This window comes from Chenopodium album, chromosome 20 (assembly GCF_948465745.1).
Source record: "Chenopodium album chromosome 20, dcCheAlbu1.1, whole genome shotgun sequence".
In the NCBI taxonomy this organism is placed as follows: Eukaryota; Viridiplantae; Streptophyta; class Magnoliopsida; order Caryophyllales; family Amaranthaceae; genus Chenopodium; species Chenopodium album.
The window spans coordinates 8,443,099-8,458,433 of NC_137853.1; the positions used below are offsets into that span (position 1 = coordinate 8,443,099).

The following is a 15,335-nucleotide window of genomic DNA, read 5'->3' on the forward strand; positions in this document are numbered from 1 at the left end:
AACATACGGCCCATGTAAGCTATTTAGAAGTTAGCCTACTAAACGTCTAAACCCAATATGTTCACACTTTCTTTTAAGTTGAAGAGATGCAAATTACAAATTGCCCAACATTTATAACCCCCAACATTGGGGCCTAGCCCCTAGTGTGCACCAAAAAAAAAAAAAAAAAAAAATTGCCCAACATTTATAACCCGCATTTATCTCTTTGATAAACAAGGGTAATCAATGGCATAATGGTAAACTAATTTCAAAGAAAAGAAAAAAAAAACAGATTAATAATTCCAACTTTGATGCATTCATAATTTATTAGATTATTACTCTGTATTGAATAATCCAACTTTAGGGGTATTCGATTTATTGGTTTATCCAGTTATCAACTTATTATAATAGGTTACCTAGGAGGCTAGGACACGTGACAATAAATGATTGGTTGAAAATAAAAAAGATTAAAATCAACAAAATTAAAAAAAAACCTGCGACAACCCCGTTCCCAAGTTCCACCACCTCCAGCAACCCCTTCCCCCGGAAACTGCCCCCCTTCCCAGCCCACCCCTCAAAAGCGGGCTCCCTCCCCACCCCCATCCCTAGCCCAATTTTGAAACCGCCCCCACCTAGCCACCACCACCCCCCTTGAAATCACCCTCGCCACCCCCGAAAATAACCCCCCTCTTTCCCCCTCCTCCCCAGCCCCAAAAATCCAAAATCCCTTTCCCTAGCTTTGAAACCATATCTCGTCCTCTTTCTAAGCCCCGAAACCCCACTCCCCTTCCACTATTTCGACCGACACCACATCTGTTGGGGTTTTCGGGGTTGGGAAAGGGAGGGGTAGGGTTTTGGTGCTGGGCAAGGGAGAAGGGCGGTTTCGGGGCATTTCGGTGGTGTGGATAGGAGGGGGGCTAGTTTGTAGGTAGGGAAGCCACGCCGGAGGTGACTTGCTGGTTTTTTTATTTTTATTTATTTATTTTTAAAATACTCCGTATTTGATAAATCACATTATGACACATGTCCATTAAACCAAAAAAAAAAAAATCACATGTTTAACAGGTTACGGGTCACTTGAGACCAATAAACGCGAATACACCCTAAAGTTGGGAGTAATCAATAACAATCCAAAATTGAGCTTATTCAAAGTAAAAGAGCAAAAATTGGGATTATTAAAACCAATTTTTTCAAAAAAAAAAAAATAAATAAAAAAAATTGTAAAAACATAGTTCATCTTTCTCTTCCTAGATGAAACCCAACTTTCTCTTCCTCTATGATGAAAACGACCACCGTCTCCACCACCTTCTCCCGTTTTCTGGTTGGAGAAATCACAATCTTCCCTCCTTTGGAAACATATCACCGCCACCGCAATCATCTCTGCATCAACTTGTCGATCAAGCACAAAGTACCCTAAGCAAAATGTGTAAGGCCATATTAATCACTTACAGTGTGTTTGGATAAAGAAAGGGGAAGAAAAAGAAGGTGGGGGGGGAGGAGAAGAGGAGGGGATGGAAAGGAGTTTTCCTTCCAAATCTGTCAATTGCTGGAGGGATCAATTTCCTACAATTTAATCCCTCCATTTCTCTCCCCTCCAATTCCCTTCCTTCCTCAATTGTTATCCAAATGAAAGATACCTCATCTTTTCATTTCCCTTCCCTTTCTTGCCCTCCATTTCCTTCAATCCAAACACACCGTTAGGGAAAACATCTCCTAAATGTCGCTACACATGTATACTAGGGAAAGCATCTCCTAAATACTGGTGTCGCTTCCAACGGCATATATGCATCCTAAAGTCTTCGACCATGGTTGTTATTAGGAGAGGCATTTCCTAAAACGCCGCTTCGCATGTTTGGCGGCTCCGGGACGCCACTTCTCAACCTGTAGGGAACATCTTATTTGCAAAGTTATGGTAGCAAATGACAACTTTATCCCCAACTTAATGAGTGTTTCGGGTGAAAACAATGGGTCCTTTAGATGGACCTTTCATGTGGGCTGAAGAAGACTGAAACACACGTAAACTGGCATCGGAAGTTGTGTCGAGGAAGGCCCCTCCGATGCCGAAATGAGTACAGTTTTAGAGAGAGAAAGCTATGCAAGAGTATTAATTGCTTGAGGCTTGAAGTGAGTGAATATAAAGAGAGAGAAGTAAAGGCTTTCATACCTTTATCAATAAGATTAAGTGGGCCTTGAAGTCAAATGGGCTTGCCATGTTGACTGGGTCTTTGACTGACTGGGCATGCATTAGGAGAGTTGAACCTTCTTTGGGCTTGTAATTGAATTATTGGCAAATTTTAAGATGCACCATGGTGCACCTAGAAATAGGTGCACAATGCCTATACTTTTGAACATTTAGTAAAAAAAAAAAAAAATCTGAATAATTGCAAATTTTGAACATGTTGTAAAAACATCTAAACATTGAAAATTTGAACATTTAGTTAAAAAACCTGAACAATCGCAATGCATCACGCCTATACTTTTGAACATCTAATAAAAAAAATATGAACAATCGCGAATTTTGAACATTTAGTAAAAAAATCTGAACATCGCAAATTTTGAACATTTAGTAAAATAATCTCAACAATTGCAATGCATCATGCCTATACTTTTGAACATTAAGTAAAAAAAATATGAACAATAACAAATTTTGAATATTTAGTAAATAAATCTGAACAATCGCAAATTTTGAATTATTACAAGTCAGACAAATTTTAAAAGAAGTTTGTCTGACTCATAATAATTCAATAGTTTTGTAATATAAACTGAACATTTACTGTATACAAAATAACATTTCTTTATAAAATATGAACATAAAAATTGCATGTTTGTGTTCAGTTTTTGTGACGTATGTTGTTTTTACTAAATGTTTATTTTTTGTAAAATGTTTAATTTTTTTTTATTAAAGTATAGACGTGGTGCACCTATTTCTAGGTGCACCATGGTGCACATATTACTAATTGTGATTTATTTGTTGACCGGCGCAGTAGTTGGAGTAAATTGGACCCGAACAATGAGCTGGAGTATAAAGTCAAATATACCCTTTGATATGTTTCACTTATTTATTAGTTATTAAGGAGACAAACTTGTATTTATTTGTAGTTTTATACCTTAGGAATTTAGGAGTGATTTTGAGGAGTTTATTGTGTTTAAATAAAAAGTCACTTCCTTTTTTTTTTTTTTTTTTAAATGTAACACTTTAACCGGCATAGAGTTTTAAATAGGTAAGTTGTATTTGTTAAAATATTGAAGTTACTTTTTTTAATCATTTATTATACGTAGTAATACTACATTTGTTATATAATGTTCTTTTTTTTTTTTGAAAGAAATTTGTTATATAATGTTCTCATCATTATTGTTTGCACAAAAACTAAAACAAATGAGACGATACATAAAAAAATATCTAAAGTAAGAAAGGTAGTGTAAAAAGATGGATGAGTGCAAGAAAAATAATACTTGTACTATGTTAAGAACGTTAGGAAACAAAGATCTTTTCCGTACTACGTAGTCCGTACAAAATAATTTGGGCGGGAAATAAAACTTATTTAAAAGCATAAAGAAATATCAAGACAAGAAGTGTTATTGTTTAAGCATAACTTGGCATTACATTAATTTCGTCTTATCCTGAAACACAACACTTACACAGCAGCAGCTCATTAACAGTAGACTGTAGACGCGAGCGATATGCGCGCTAAAGGGTGACATACAGTCATAAACACACAGGGTGCTAGAATCTAGAAAGGGTCTAACTGGTGTAAGAGCAGCCATTAATTTTGTACTTGTATATTGCACGATCAGCCACAAGGCCGCTAATGTGATTCCAAATCTAATATTTTGTATACTTCATCACATGCTTGCTTGGCTGTCTAATTGCATACTGCTGCATTTCTGCGACTCTGCGATTGCAATGTTCATATTCTGATACGCTGATTTTGTTCAGAGACATGTACAAATCTGCACAAGTTAATTAAGGGATTAAGCATCCTAAGCAAATAGTTACCGACTAACATGGACCCAAAAAAAAAAAAAAAAAAAAAGACAAAACTGTGCGTATCTAGACTTTGACCTTTTTACCTGACATAAAGTGTTCTACGTCTGATATGGTCTGCTTTATGATTTATTCTCTTCTAGGCTTTGTTCTTTTCATCTGAAATTAAGTGTTTTATAGCTGGTATGTTCTACTTTAATTTATTCTATTTTGGTTTGATCTGGTCTAGTTGTCTAATATAGTCTGCTTTGATTTATTCTATTCTAGACTTTGTTCTTTTCACCTGAAATAAAGTATTCTACGTCTGATATTGTCTACTTTAATTTATCAATTCTGGTTTAATCTGGTCTAGTAGTCTGATATGGTTTGCTTTAATTTATTCCATTATTGTTAATGTCTAGTTGTCTGATATGGTCTACTTTGATTTATTCTATTCTGAACTTTGTTCTTTTCACCTGAAATAAATTATTCAATGTATGATATTATCTCCTTTGATTTATTCCATACTGGTTTGATCTGGTCTAATTGTCTTATATGGTTTGCTTTGATTCATTCTATTATGATTTAATCTGGTCTAATTGTCTGTGTTTAGTGAACTTCTAACCTAGAAATTAATAAGAAACGGATGGAGTAATATTCCAATCGAGTTGGTCATAATTTATTGATTCAAGCATCACCTTCAGCCACTAGAATAGTCAAGAACTTTGAAAAAATGGGAAATACATAAAGGGGGAGAAAGAGAAAGGGGGGAGGGGGTGTTACAAAATGTGAAAATGCTCTCTATAAGAAATGATAGTAATGTGACAACTATCTTATTTACAAGATTGATCATCTTTGGGGCCCCTACGGATATATATATTATAACAGGAGAACAACTCCCACTCTATACATGTATTCAGACAAAAATATTAGCAATTTCCATCAACTCTAGTGACAAAATTGTTGGGGCTCCCCAATTACTCGAACAAGTGAGCCAATCCGGGCACCAGTAGACCAAAACTTGTAGGGCTTGCCTGAGGAAGACAAATCGCTATCAATTTTCAAATTTTCCCCACAGCCTTATCTGGAACCTCCAAGAGACGAGCAATCTCTTGTTGCTCAATTGTATAAGCTTTCTACAATAAATGGGATTATTAGTCGTAGATGTCACCGTATTTGAGCTCTTCCAAGAGATAGAAATCCAAGCTCACTGTCAGTGTTCTGCATGCATAATAAGGTGTCATTAAGGCACTGCAACAGTCAACAGTAGTAGAAACAACAACGTACAAAGTTTTTCTAACACATTTGCAACAAGAAAAGATGTAAGAGCTCATAAACTCATGGTGTAGCATGGTAAGTCGACATGCCATCCCTAAAACAACATGGAGAGGGAGAGGGACTGAGGTCTGAGGGAAGCGTAATAACAGATAAGATGAGCAAGACGCTGGCATTAACAGTTGAGTTCCACTAAAAGAACATAGATAAAGGGGCAGATCATGTAATAAGGGATAAAACCCCTCCTCAGTCAATCAAAAACAAAATCCCACCCCCTAAAACTCACCATGCACTACTCTACAGTCATCGGCCTCCGCTACCAACATGCCCAAACCATCACTCACTAGTCACTACCACTACAACCTTGCATACCATCGGATGACACCAATATAGTTCATATACAATGGCTCATCTATAACCTCCAAAAATAAAAAAAATTCCATATACCACCACCACCCATGTGATATACTGTCAGGAAATAACCCCAAAGAGAACCCTATTCTTGTGAGCTGTACCACAAACACTACATCATTCTTGACCTTCAAGGCCTCAGAAAGTCAGAATTCACCCACCAAACCACACGTGTATCTATTGTAAAATTTCTTTCACCACTGATTCTAGGTATTGATGAATAAATTCCACCCCCACCACCGAAAATCTGAGACATGGTGGTAATATTTGACCTTGGAAACCCCTAGTCTAAAAGAAAGAAAAGATCACCAAACCCACCCCCTCTCTTACCCCGCAGGATAAAGAAAAAAAGCCGAGATTCTCCTCGCACAACAAAAAAATTCAGATGGAAATGAAAAATGGTAAGGATTAGCCATATTTTAATGGACTTAACCCACATTCTATTTCATGATACATAAGCTGGACTCCATCCATATACAATACAATATCACTCTTCCATTTATTACCACTACTTATATTTATTTTATTTAAAAAAAAGCTTCTATGTGTAGCATTTTCCAAAAAGTGATTTAGCCTAACAATTCTCAAGGGTGTGCACATACACATAGTTATCAAACCAACGTATGTGAGGAAGAACAAGTTGTATAATCTAATGAAATTTGTAATATATCAGAAATAAAAATCACTGCAGTTTCTACTGATATTGAATACAATTGATCTCATGCATTTAGCATGGATAAGAAAACTAACCTGAGACTTCGAAGAAGGGAAGACATTCCAAAATCTGAGTGTTTCATCGCCTGCGCCAGTTACGATGGTCTGAAAGTAGAAGCCATTATCAAAGGTTTTAAAGTTAGGCATGATATTGAAGAAAGTGCTGCATGGATTACTCATTACACAGCTTACATCCATAAACTAAATTAACAAAAATAGGTTTAAATAAACACCTCTAAACATTAGGGAGTTTGATTAAAATTAGAATTAGAAATATCGATAATCACCTGCCCATCTGGTGAAATTGCAAGGTAGAGGACTCTGTAAGTATGTCCTGTAAGAGTTGCCAGCTGCAGAACACGGAGAAAAAAAAAAGTCAGAACTGACAAAATTCAGGTAATAGCGCATTGAACAGTCTTAAAATAGTACCTTTGACATGCTAGGATATCTCCAAACAACAATTTGGTTTTGGGAGTATCCATGGGTGCTGACAAGTTCATTAACATTTTTAGACCACACAAGATTGCAAACCTGCGATGAAGATAAAAATCAAATTAAAGAAACTGAAAAAAATTAAATAAACAGAAACTACAAACACTAGTACAGTTCAATTAAGGATCATCCGATCATGTAGGCACAATGAATACTATTGAAAGAATTAGTTGATTATGTAAGAACAGTAGTTAAAGCAAATTGAAATCATTGTAAACATCTACACATTTGTCTATAGCACATTTCGACATATTTTTACCAAAGAAAATATATGTAGTTCATAATTCAGATATGCCCTAGCATATTTTTTTAATTATGGTGTACGCGTATCTCCTTATCACCACCACTATGACCATTCGCTTGTTACAATTTCCACCATCACCAAACCCCCTCCCTCATCTGACCATCACTACCATTCAGCTGTCCCTTCTATATTATCCCTTCTTCCCAATTCACAATCAATAGGAGATAACCAATATAATATTGGCCTATTGGGTAAAGAGGTACAACCATACAAGATTTGAATTCAAGTTTTAGGATTTTAAGCCATCACATATTTTAATTACTCTTCCTTTCTTATTTTCTTCTCTTTAATGCTTGGTTGTTGCTACAGATGCCCTACTTTCTCACAGCACACTTCTTTTCTGCCTTTCCCCTTCTTTACTCTTTCTTTATCCTTTAGTCCCTAGACAAAGCAATGGAGGGAGAAAATGAAAATTCAATGTAATGGCACTCTTTTGGTTGCAGGGTAGATCACATAGGAAAAAGAATGGAGCTCTAATTAGAGGTAGTGAGAAGTGCTAAGACTGCTAACCAAGGGGATGATCAAGATGAGGGGGCAGGATAGGAGTGGTGAAGATGATAATGTTAAGAATGATAGTGATGAAGAAAGAGAGGAGGGATGTGACAGTAGTAATGAAGACAATGAAGAGGAGGAGATTCAACGGGACAGAGAGTTTCATGGTACGAGACCCAGAAATTTTATGAGCAACAAAAAGAACATGCCTATCCACACAAAAGTTTTCTTACTTTTTTCTCTCTCCACGACACTTCATCGTCATGTAAACTTTTAATGCGAGATCTTTTCTTAAGGAATAAAAAGTATTATGTGATATGAACATTTTAATAACTCTTCATATTATAAAGGCAGTAGATTAACAACTTAAATTGCAATCTACAACTTCCATTTAGAGGATTATATGACCTCGGCACATGCAAAGACACGGGGCAATAAGGTATTACATATATGTGTTCTTTCTAATAATTTAGCAGGCAAAAACATCCATTCTTGTAGTCTTTTTACAAGTTACTACAGGGATGGGAGCTGGTTTTAGATTTTAATTGCTCATTATTGGCCGCTAATTAAGCCAATCATATGTAGGAAAAACCCTGCAATATGCACACAAATAGCCACCACCTTCTCCACCCTAGCAACCCTTCTCCATTGAAAAGAACATGCCTTCTAACAAATTTTCTATCACAGCCAGCATCTATGTCCATAATGTTCTCATGTCTAGTCTTCAGAAAGCAGGGACTAAATTACACAAAATAAACAGCTACACTATGACATTTTTATTCCGGTTTTATAGTTTATGCCACTAACGATTAGGGAAATCGAAATGAATTTCAAATCTTAAGCACACTAATCTCGAAAGAGCAGAACTCTGGAACTCCTCAACAGCCTACTCATTAACGTCAACTGGACAGAAGCTATTAGTTCAATAAGTTTGACCAACTAATCTTAAAGGGTTGCAAAAGAAACAGTTCGCTACTAACATGTCCCCTTCATTCTTTAATTTTTTGCTACAAGCCATATATCCCCCTTTTCACATGTACATATATTTTTTTGCTCATTCCACCATAAACTGTAGCTTAATACTTTTAAACCGTTAGCCTTTTGGAAAACTGCAACTACCCAAAACATTTCAATGGAAATCTTTTTCCATCTTCAAACATTGTCTTTTCCATCTCTACATCTACTTGCAAAGTAAGTCCAAATATGAATTTATTTAGGAACAAGAGTATTATGTACTTGGAACCGTTCAAAACTTCTTCATAATAGGAAATCCATCAAAGTGATAACCTTAAGCTTGCAATCTACAACTTCCATTTACAGATTTTAGGTACATACATTTACATAATAAATAACATTACCGGAAACTTTTACATGTTCCTTCTAATAATTATGAAAAGCATCTATCCCAATCAAAAACATTAAGTAAACTAAGAGCCATAAATTTCAATTCTTCTAACAAGCTACCGCTGTTATGGGACCTAGTTTCGATTGCTCATTATTGTCAACTAATTAGGTCACTAAAATGTAGGGTGCAAATAGCAGTGTCTTTCAAACTCCATAACCCAATAGCCACCACCCTCTTCACCCTAGAAATAGCTCCCTCCATATAAAAGCACACAAACTTATCTAATTAGGGCTTCTGTAAACCCAATCTATACATGTATTAATAACTTCTCTACCACTGGCAACACCTATAATATGCCCACATTGAAGCCTAGATTTGAGTGTGTTATTACTATAATGAACCGTTACCCTTTGGAAACCTTCAACTAATTAAAATCCTTCAATGGTAATCTTAAAAGTGAAAAGTTTCAAGAAATATGCGAAGGTAGAAAGTCGCACAACTAGTAGTCCAATAGAAATCAAAAAATTGCAAACAACTAACCTGACTACCAGTGTCCATGCACCCCAACTGTGAATTAGTGGTTGTGTTCCAAAAACGAATGCATCTATCAGCAGTACCACCACCAGATGCAAGTAGCCCATGAAGATGGGGAGACCAAGCAATTGCTTTAACCGCCGCTGTATGCTCAGAATACTTGTATACAGGTTGCGTTGAATGTTGGTTCCATACGAAAAGCTGAAATAAAGCACAGATTAGATGAGTAACTCGACCTAGAAACTTCCAGAATTATTTCCAACCAACATATAACTTGGTTAACTTACTCTATTGTCATTTCCGCCTGATGCTAGCTCACGATTATCATACGACCACTTAAGCCCACAAACCTAAATCAATGAACAGATTTCATCAGTTCAACACGGGAACAGAAGGAAAATATTTAGTAAAGCATTTAATGATAAGAAAGTCACACCCTCATAAGGAATGATATTTCAATAAAAGCAACAAAATCAGGATAATTTGGCTGAAATGCAGTTACTACAAACCTCTGACTTGTGTCCAGTTAATTTACTGACATAATCATCCTGAGCACGTATATCTCTTTGGAAAATATTCTTATCTCGGCTGCCCGAAGACAACACAGAAGAACTCCATGCTAGTGCACCCACACGGAACCGATGGCCTTCCATAGTTCTGATCCTTTTGCACCGAGAGGCATCCCAAATCTGTTACAAAAAATGCCACATTGCCATATATTAGTTCTACTGATTCGTTATATAAAGCAATCTATCAATCACAACGTCTGACCTAGATATTTTCAGCGAAAACAGTATTCATTCAGTTAAACAAGCATTAATTACTTGAACTTTGCCGTTGTTTGTACCAACAGCTAGATGTGTCCCCCGCTGAGCCCATCCAACAGAACAAACGCTGTCATCAATCCCCAAGTCACATAACTTTGTCACCTGCTCATACACATTAATATCATCAGAACCCTCCATACAAGTAAAGCATTCAAGATTCAAGAATTCAATGTATACATTCACAAGCATCAACCAAGAACCCTAATTAAGACTACAAAACCAAATTAGGAGCATTGTCAGTGATCAGCAAACAGATGATAAAATGCACACAATAAATGGATTTCAAGAGCTTACCTTGCTACTGCAAGCATTCCACAAGTAAACGCAATTCCCTAATCCAACAGCAAGCACATTATGTGAAGACCAATCTACCAAATTCAAATAAAAATCGTCCTGCAATGCCGGTGCATCCAGTACCTACCACAAAAGCACACCATCAAGATCCAGCATTATACACACAATCCATAAAACCTAAACCCTACAAAACCACCAATCCGACGAATCAAAATCCAATCAAATCATCAATACCCAATTCTTGAACATCAATCAAATCAAACCCTAAATCAACATTGCGGCAAACAATCGGACAAAAGATCGCAAACCCAAAGAATCAAAATTTCATCCACATTTATCAGAATCAACCAAGTCAACCCCATAACCTAAATCAAACAACAGTTACAAATAATACCATAACCTTAAACACCCATTAACACATGATAATCAAAAGTAACAAATCCCACACAATTGGACAAAATCAACCCATACCCACAAAACCCCCACTATCAAAATACAATATTTAAGTCAATGCAGCACTAAATACCAAAATTAAAACCCAATTAAAATCAAAATTATACCTTATAAGGCGACCTTGGTACTTTCCGGGGCGTTTTAACCGGGCTATAACTAACACCGGGGATCGAATCATCGGGCCCAAAAGGCATCAACGACGGCAATGGCCGCTTCGTCTCGGTCTTAAACCGAAAAATATTCCGATTTGGCGGTCCTTTATCCGGCGTACCAGGGAAGAACGACCCAGAATCCGGCCCGAAAAGCGCGGCCCGAAGAAGCGATGTATAAGCACTAGGAGAATCTTCACTCCGGGCCCCATCGGGCTGACTCTTACTACTCGGCGACGGCGTAGAAGACGGCGACGGCGTCAAATTAAACAGGGAGAAATTCGAGGAAGTTCTAGAAGGGATGAATCGATCACTCAAGATGGTTCTAGAAGGAGAAGGGTAGTGATTGGAATTGATCATTCGGTCGATAATTTGAGATGGGGTAGTGGGACCCTCATCGATTTTCTTGTCCAAACTGAGAGAAGGGCGAGCAATTTTTGAAGGGTGGTTGATGAGATAAGGCTTAGATGATGAAGATAGATCTTCATCCGCCATTGTTGAAGGGTTCTGAAGATGCAGATTCAGATTAAATGGGGTTTTTTTTGTGGGGTTTTTGGGAGAGGCGTGAAGAAGAAGATATAGAAAATAAAAGAGGGGGCAGATGAAGACGATAATGGGGGTGAGAAGATCTACACCATGTGAGGAAGAGTTGGTGAAGAGGAGAGAGAAAGATGGAGGAGAGAGAAAGAGAAGAGAGGAGAGAGAAAATGGAGAGAGATTGATTTCACCTGCGAAGTTTGTCGAGTGGCTGTTAATTTTTCCCGGGAAAATTAGGGCTGTAGATGAGAAGGAAAGGTAACCTTTGCGGGAAAATTTTTACAGGCCAAAATTAGGGCGAAATCAAGGTTTTTTAAAATTATAGGAAAGTTTTTGTGGTGGTTTTTGTTGAAACATTGGTTTTTCTAGGGAACTTTATTTAACTAATATTGGTAGTTTTTTGGGTGGGTTTTGGTTGCTTTACTTTACTTTACTTGCTTTTGTTTGCAATGTGATTTTGACTTTGTGCCATTTCTTTCTCGATAGTACTTGGTCCAGTAGTGAGTCATTGTTATACTAATTTAGAGTCGAAATGGGAAGATGTAACTTTTTTAATTGGTTAAATTTTTAGGAGGTGGTATTCTGTAAATATATAATTACAATTTGGGATCAAAATTTGTTTACATTAAGAAGAAGATGACATTGGCACATTGACTTGAAGCATAGTTTGTCATGAAAAAGATAGTTTGTCATGAAAAAGATGTAGGATTATGGGGTGTATATTAGTGTGTGTTTGTGATTGTGAAATACGTGGCCGCTTTATTGAAAAGGGTGAAAATTGTGGGTTGTATGGGTATTGGATTTAACATTGGCTAATATGACATGACACAAGCACAAAAGACGTGTCGTGCATGAGTAAGCCTCAAGCACAACATGTATACAATCTTTGATTTAGGCTAAACATATTGATTTTCAAATTTTGAAGATCTGATCCACTTACTCGATCTTATGTCATAATTTGGTGAATAATAATAGAACGATCAATTAATTAAGTAATAATAACTATGTATTGAGTAATCTAACATGTATTTATTAAATTGATTATTAATGATGATCGTATGTATTAAGTAATAATAAAACTATTTTTTTTTTTAATATATTCATAAGATGAGAAAATTCTAGATGAGGTGTGTGTAAAAGGGCTAGAGAGTGGTGATTTTGGGTCAATATTATAGAATAATCAAAGAAGACTTGAGCAAGAGGTAGGTCAATTTAGTGAAAAATGAGGCGGAAGAAGAAGAAGGATGAAGGAGTATACCCTTTACTAGCCTTAACCTCTCATCATTGATGTTGGTACTCTAAGGCTATAATTGAAGAATTTACAGTGGTAGTGATAAGCAAAGTACCCCCTCCCTTGTTCCCTTCCAGTAAGTTGGAAAGTTATGGGAGTCGAGTAAAACAAAGGAACATGAGCATTTAATGTAATATTACCATCAGTTATTCTTCTTAGCGTGGATTTAATGCATAACTAAAAACCATTAAATTATATTCATGTTGTAACTCCCAACCCTAAGGCCTAAGCTTAATTAGATCAACACCACAAGTAACCTTTGATTGTAATAGTACTTGATAAATCGACGGTATATTTACACGATTATTCGACCCAAACTCTATTTAAAATTACACAAATGACGATTTTGGGTAATAACTTTTCCCCTTCTCTAACAAGAGAGTGTAGAAAGATAGATGTAAATTAAACTACATGCATTAACTAAAATTATGTTACATCAAAGGCTAATGAGTTGTCCTCTCTCAATAGCCACCTAGAGGTCCATGATCACCCACACAACTCCCCATTGCATGGACAAGGATTTAATTCATAAGCCTAGATCAAGAGAGGTGGGGGGTTTAACAATTGAGATTTTTACAAAATTGTCTTTTTAAAATTTTCACCCGACCATTTGTATATATGAAGTTATGTTTTAAAATATAATATTACTAACCTATTTTGTACAAAAATAAGTGTCATACGTCTATACATTCTTAACTGTAAAGTGACTATTAGTTTATGATCGAAAAAAAGAATTTTTTTTAGCGGATGAAAAGGGTGCATAAGATTTTATTTTATGTAAAGTCGATATATGTTGGAAATACGAATTCAACAAATATACGACATGTTTAATGAATGCGGAGGAATCCTTCATCTAAACTACAATCGTTGAGTAGATGTTCCACCGTGAGGTATCTCACACACACTGTTGGGACATACAATAGCCTTTATAGAGAGATGGTTGTAGCCAAATGAAAGTTAGTTTCCACTCTAATTCACATGAAAATATCCGAAATGTTGACAAAATTTGAGATCTCGCTTGATTCTTTCTCAACTGAACAAATTTACAATCATCTAATTTAACAAGGGGGGTAAAAAACTACTAAACAGACGAAGTACTAATACAAGATATAGAATAACTTAACCAATACTAGAAAAAGCTATCAGGGTAATAAGATAATAAGCTAATACTCTAATAGTATATTTTATGCATTGGTTTGGGAATAATTAGGCTTTTGAGGGGTTGCAAATCCCAAGTCATACAAATAGTAGTTATTTACTCTAATGTAACATGTTGTGTAGCTTCAATTGGCTGCCAAAATTGGCAAGACATTGGTACCAATGCAGCTGGCAATTGGTTACCAAAAATGTTTATTTGGTTAATAGTTTTATTTGTACAAACAGCAAGGCTTGTGCCGTGTAGTCTTATGAACATAACATTCACCTATGTATGTTATTCCCATTTCACCGCACAACATGGGAAGGCATCATTCAATCGATTTGGTCATATCATTCAATGAAAACAAATTATAGGATACGTGGAACTAAAAGACTATAAGGCATCTAACAAAACATTAACACATGTTCCACTTATAAGACTCATCTATGTAATCCATCAATAGTTTTATTGTATTTGTGATCAACTACATGTGTGTGTAGTGATGATAGTGAGATCTATGCTAGGAGAAAGAAACATTAAAGTTAAGGGTTCGTTTGGCATTGTTGTGGTTTCAGTTTTTTGGTTTTTTGTATTTTAAAATTATATGATATATGTCATATAATGAATCAAAAATTAGTTAAACTTATTAAAATCATGATAATTTTAGAAAAGTGGAAATACTTTTTTGTTGTTTCTTGTTTTTGGTTTTTTGTTTTCAAAAAAACTAAAAACTGAAAATAAAAAACAATGCCAAACAATGCCAAATTGAAATAATTAGTTGTTATTTGTACACATTTCAAGACGATTGATCTTTAGTGACAAATGCGGCTGAACTACTCAAATTAGGGTTGACAATGGATCGTGTGGGATGTGGATGGATTGAGTGTAGCTCAACATGACTTCATCTGCTAACTATATGTATAAGCCATCTAGTTCATCCATCAACGGTCATTTCATCGATTCCCATGCATTCTATTCATCCATCATCTGCGAATAGTTTGGGTGATCAATTAGCTAGTGAAAAAGAACTAACACAATTGCACTCTTAATGTTATCTTAATTACTTGACTTATAAAATACACAAATTATTAACTTAAGTTAAGGGAGTAGTGCTACTATTGTAGACAATACAATTA

General features: G+C 35.9%; 1 protein-coding gene across 1 annotated transcript; it reads right to left on the bottom strand.

Moving 5' to 3' along the window:
• Positions 1–4,720: 4,720 nt before the first annotated feature.
• Positions 4,721–12,020, bottom strand: LOC145597369 (B-type cell cycle switch protein ccs52A-like). Its single transcript, XM_081653524.1, has 10 exons — positions 11,192–12,020; positions 10,632–10,754; positions 10,335–10,439; positions 10,020–10,199; positions 9,798–9,860; positions 9,517–9,711; positions 6,773–6,874; positions 6,631–6,693; positions 6,380–6,448; positions 4,721–5,164 (listed from the first exon to the last, which is right to left on the bottom strand). Exons 1-10 carry the CDS (start codon positions 11,726–11,728, stop codon positions 5,111–5,113), a joined length of 1,491 nt encoding a protein of 496 aa, XP_081509650.1. The 5' UTR covers positions 11,729–12,020; the 3' UTR covers positions 4,721–5,110.
• Between the last annotated feature and the right edge of the window lie 3,315 nt (positions 12,021–15,335).

What these genes read in the sequence shown, in the direction of transcription:
- LOC145597369 (XM_081653524.1), bottom strand. Translation starts at nt 11,728, where the DNA reads ATGGCGGATGAAGATCTATCTTCATCATCTAAGCCTTATCTCATCAAC. An exon ending in GGAATGCTTGCAGTAGCAAG is followed by an intron (nt 10,440 to 10,631) that starts GTAAGCTCTTGA and finishes GTGTATGAGCAG; the next exon opens with GTGACAAAGTTATGTGACTT. An exon ending in CAGGCGGAAATGACAATAGA is followed by an intron (nt 9,712 to 9,797) that starts GTAAGTTAACCA and finishes GCTTTATTTCAG; the next exon opens with CTTTTCGTATGGAACCAACA.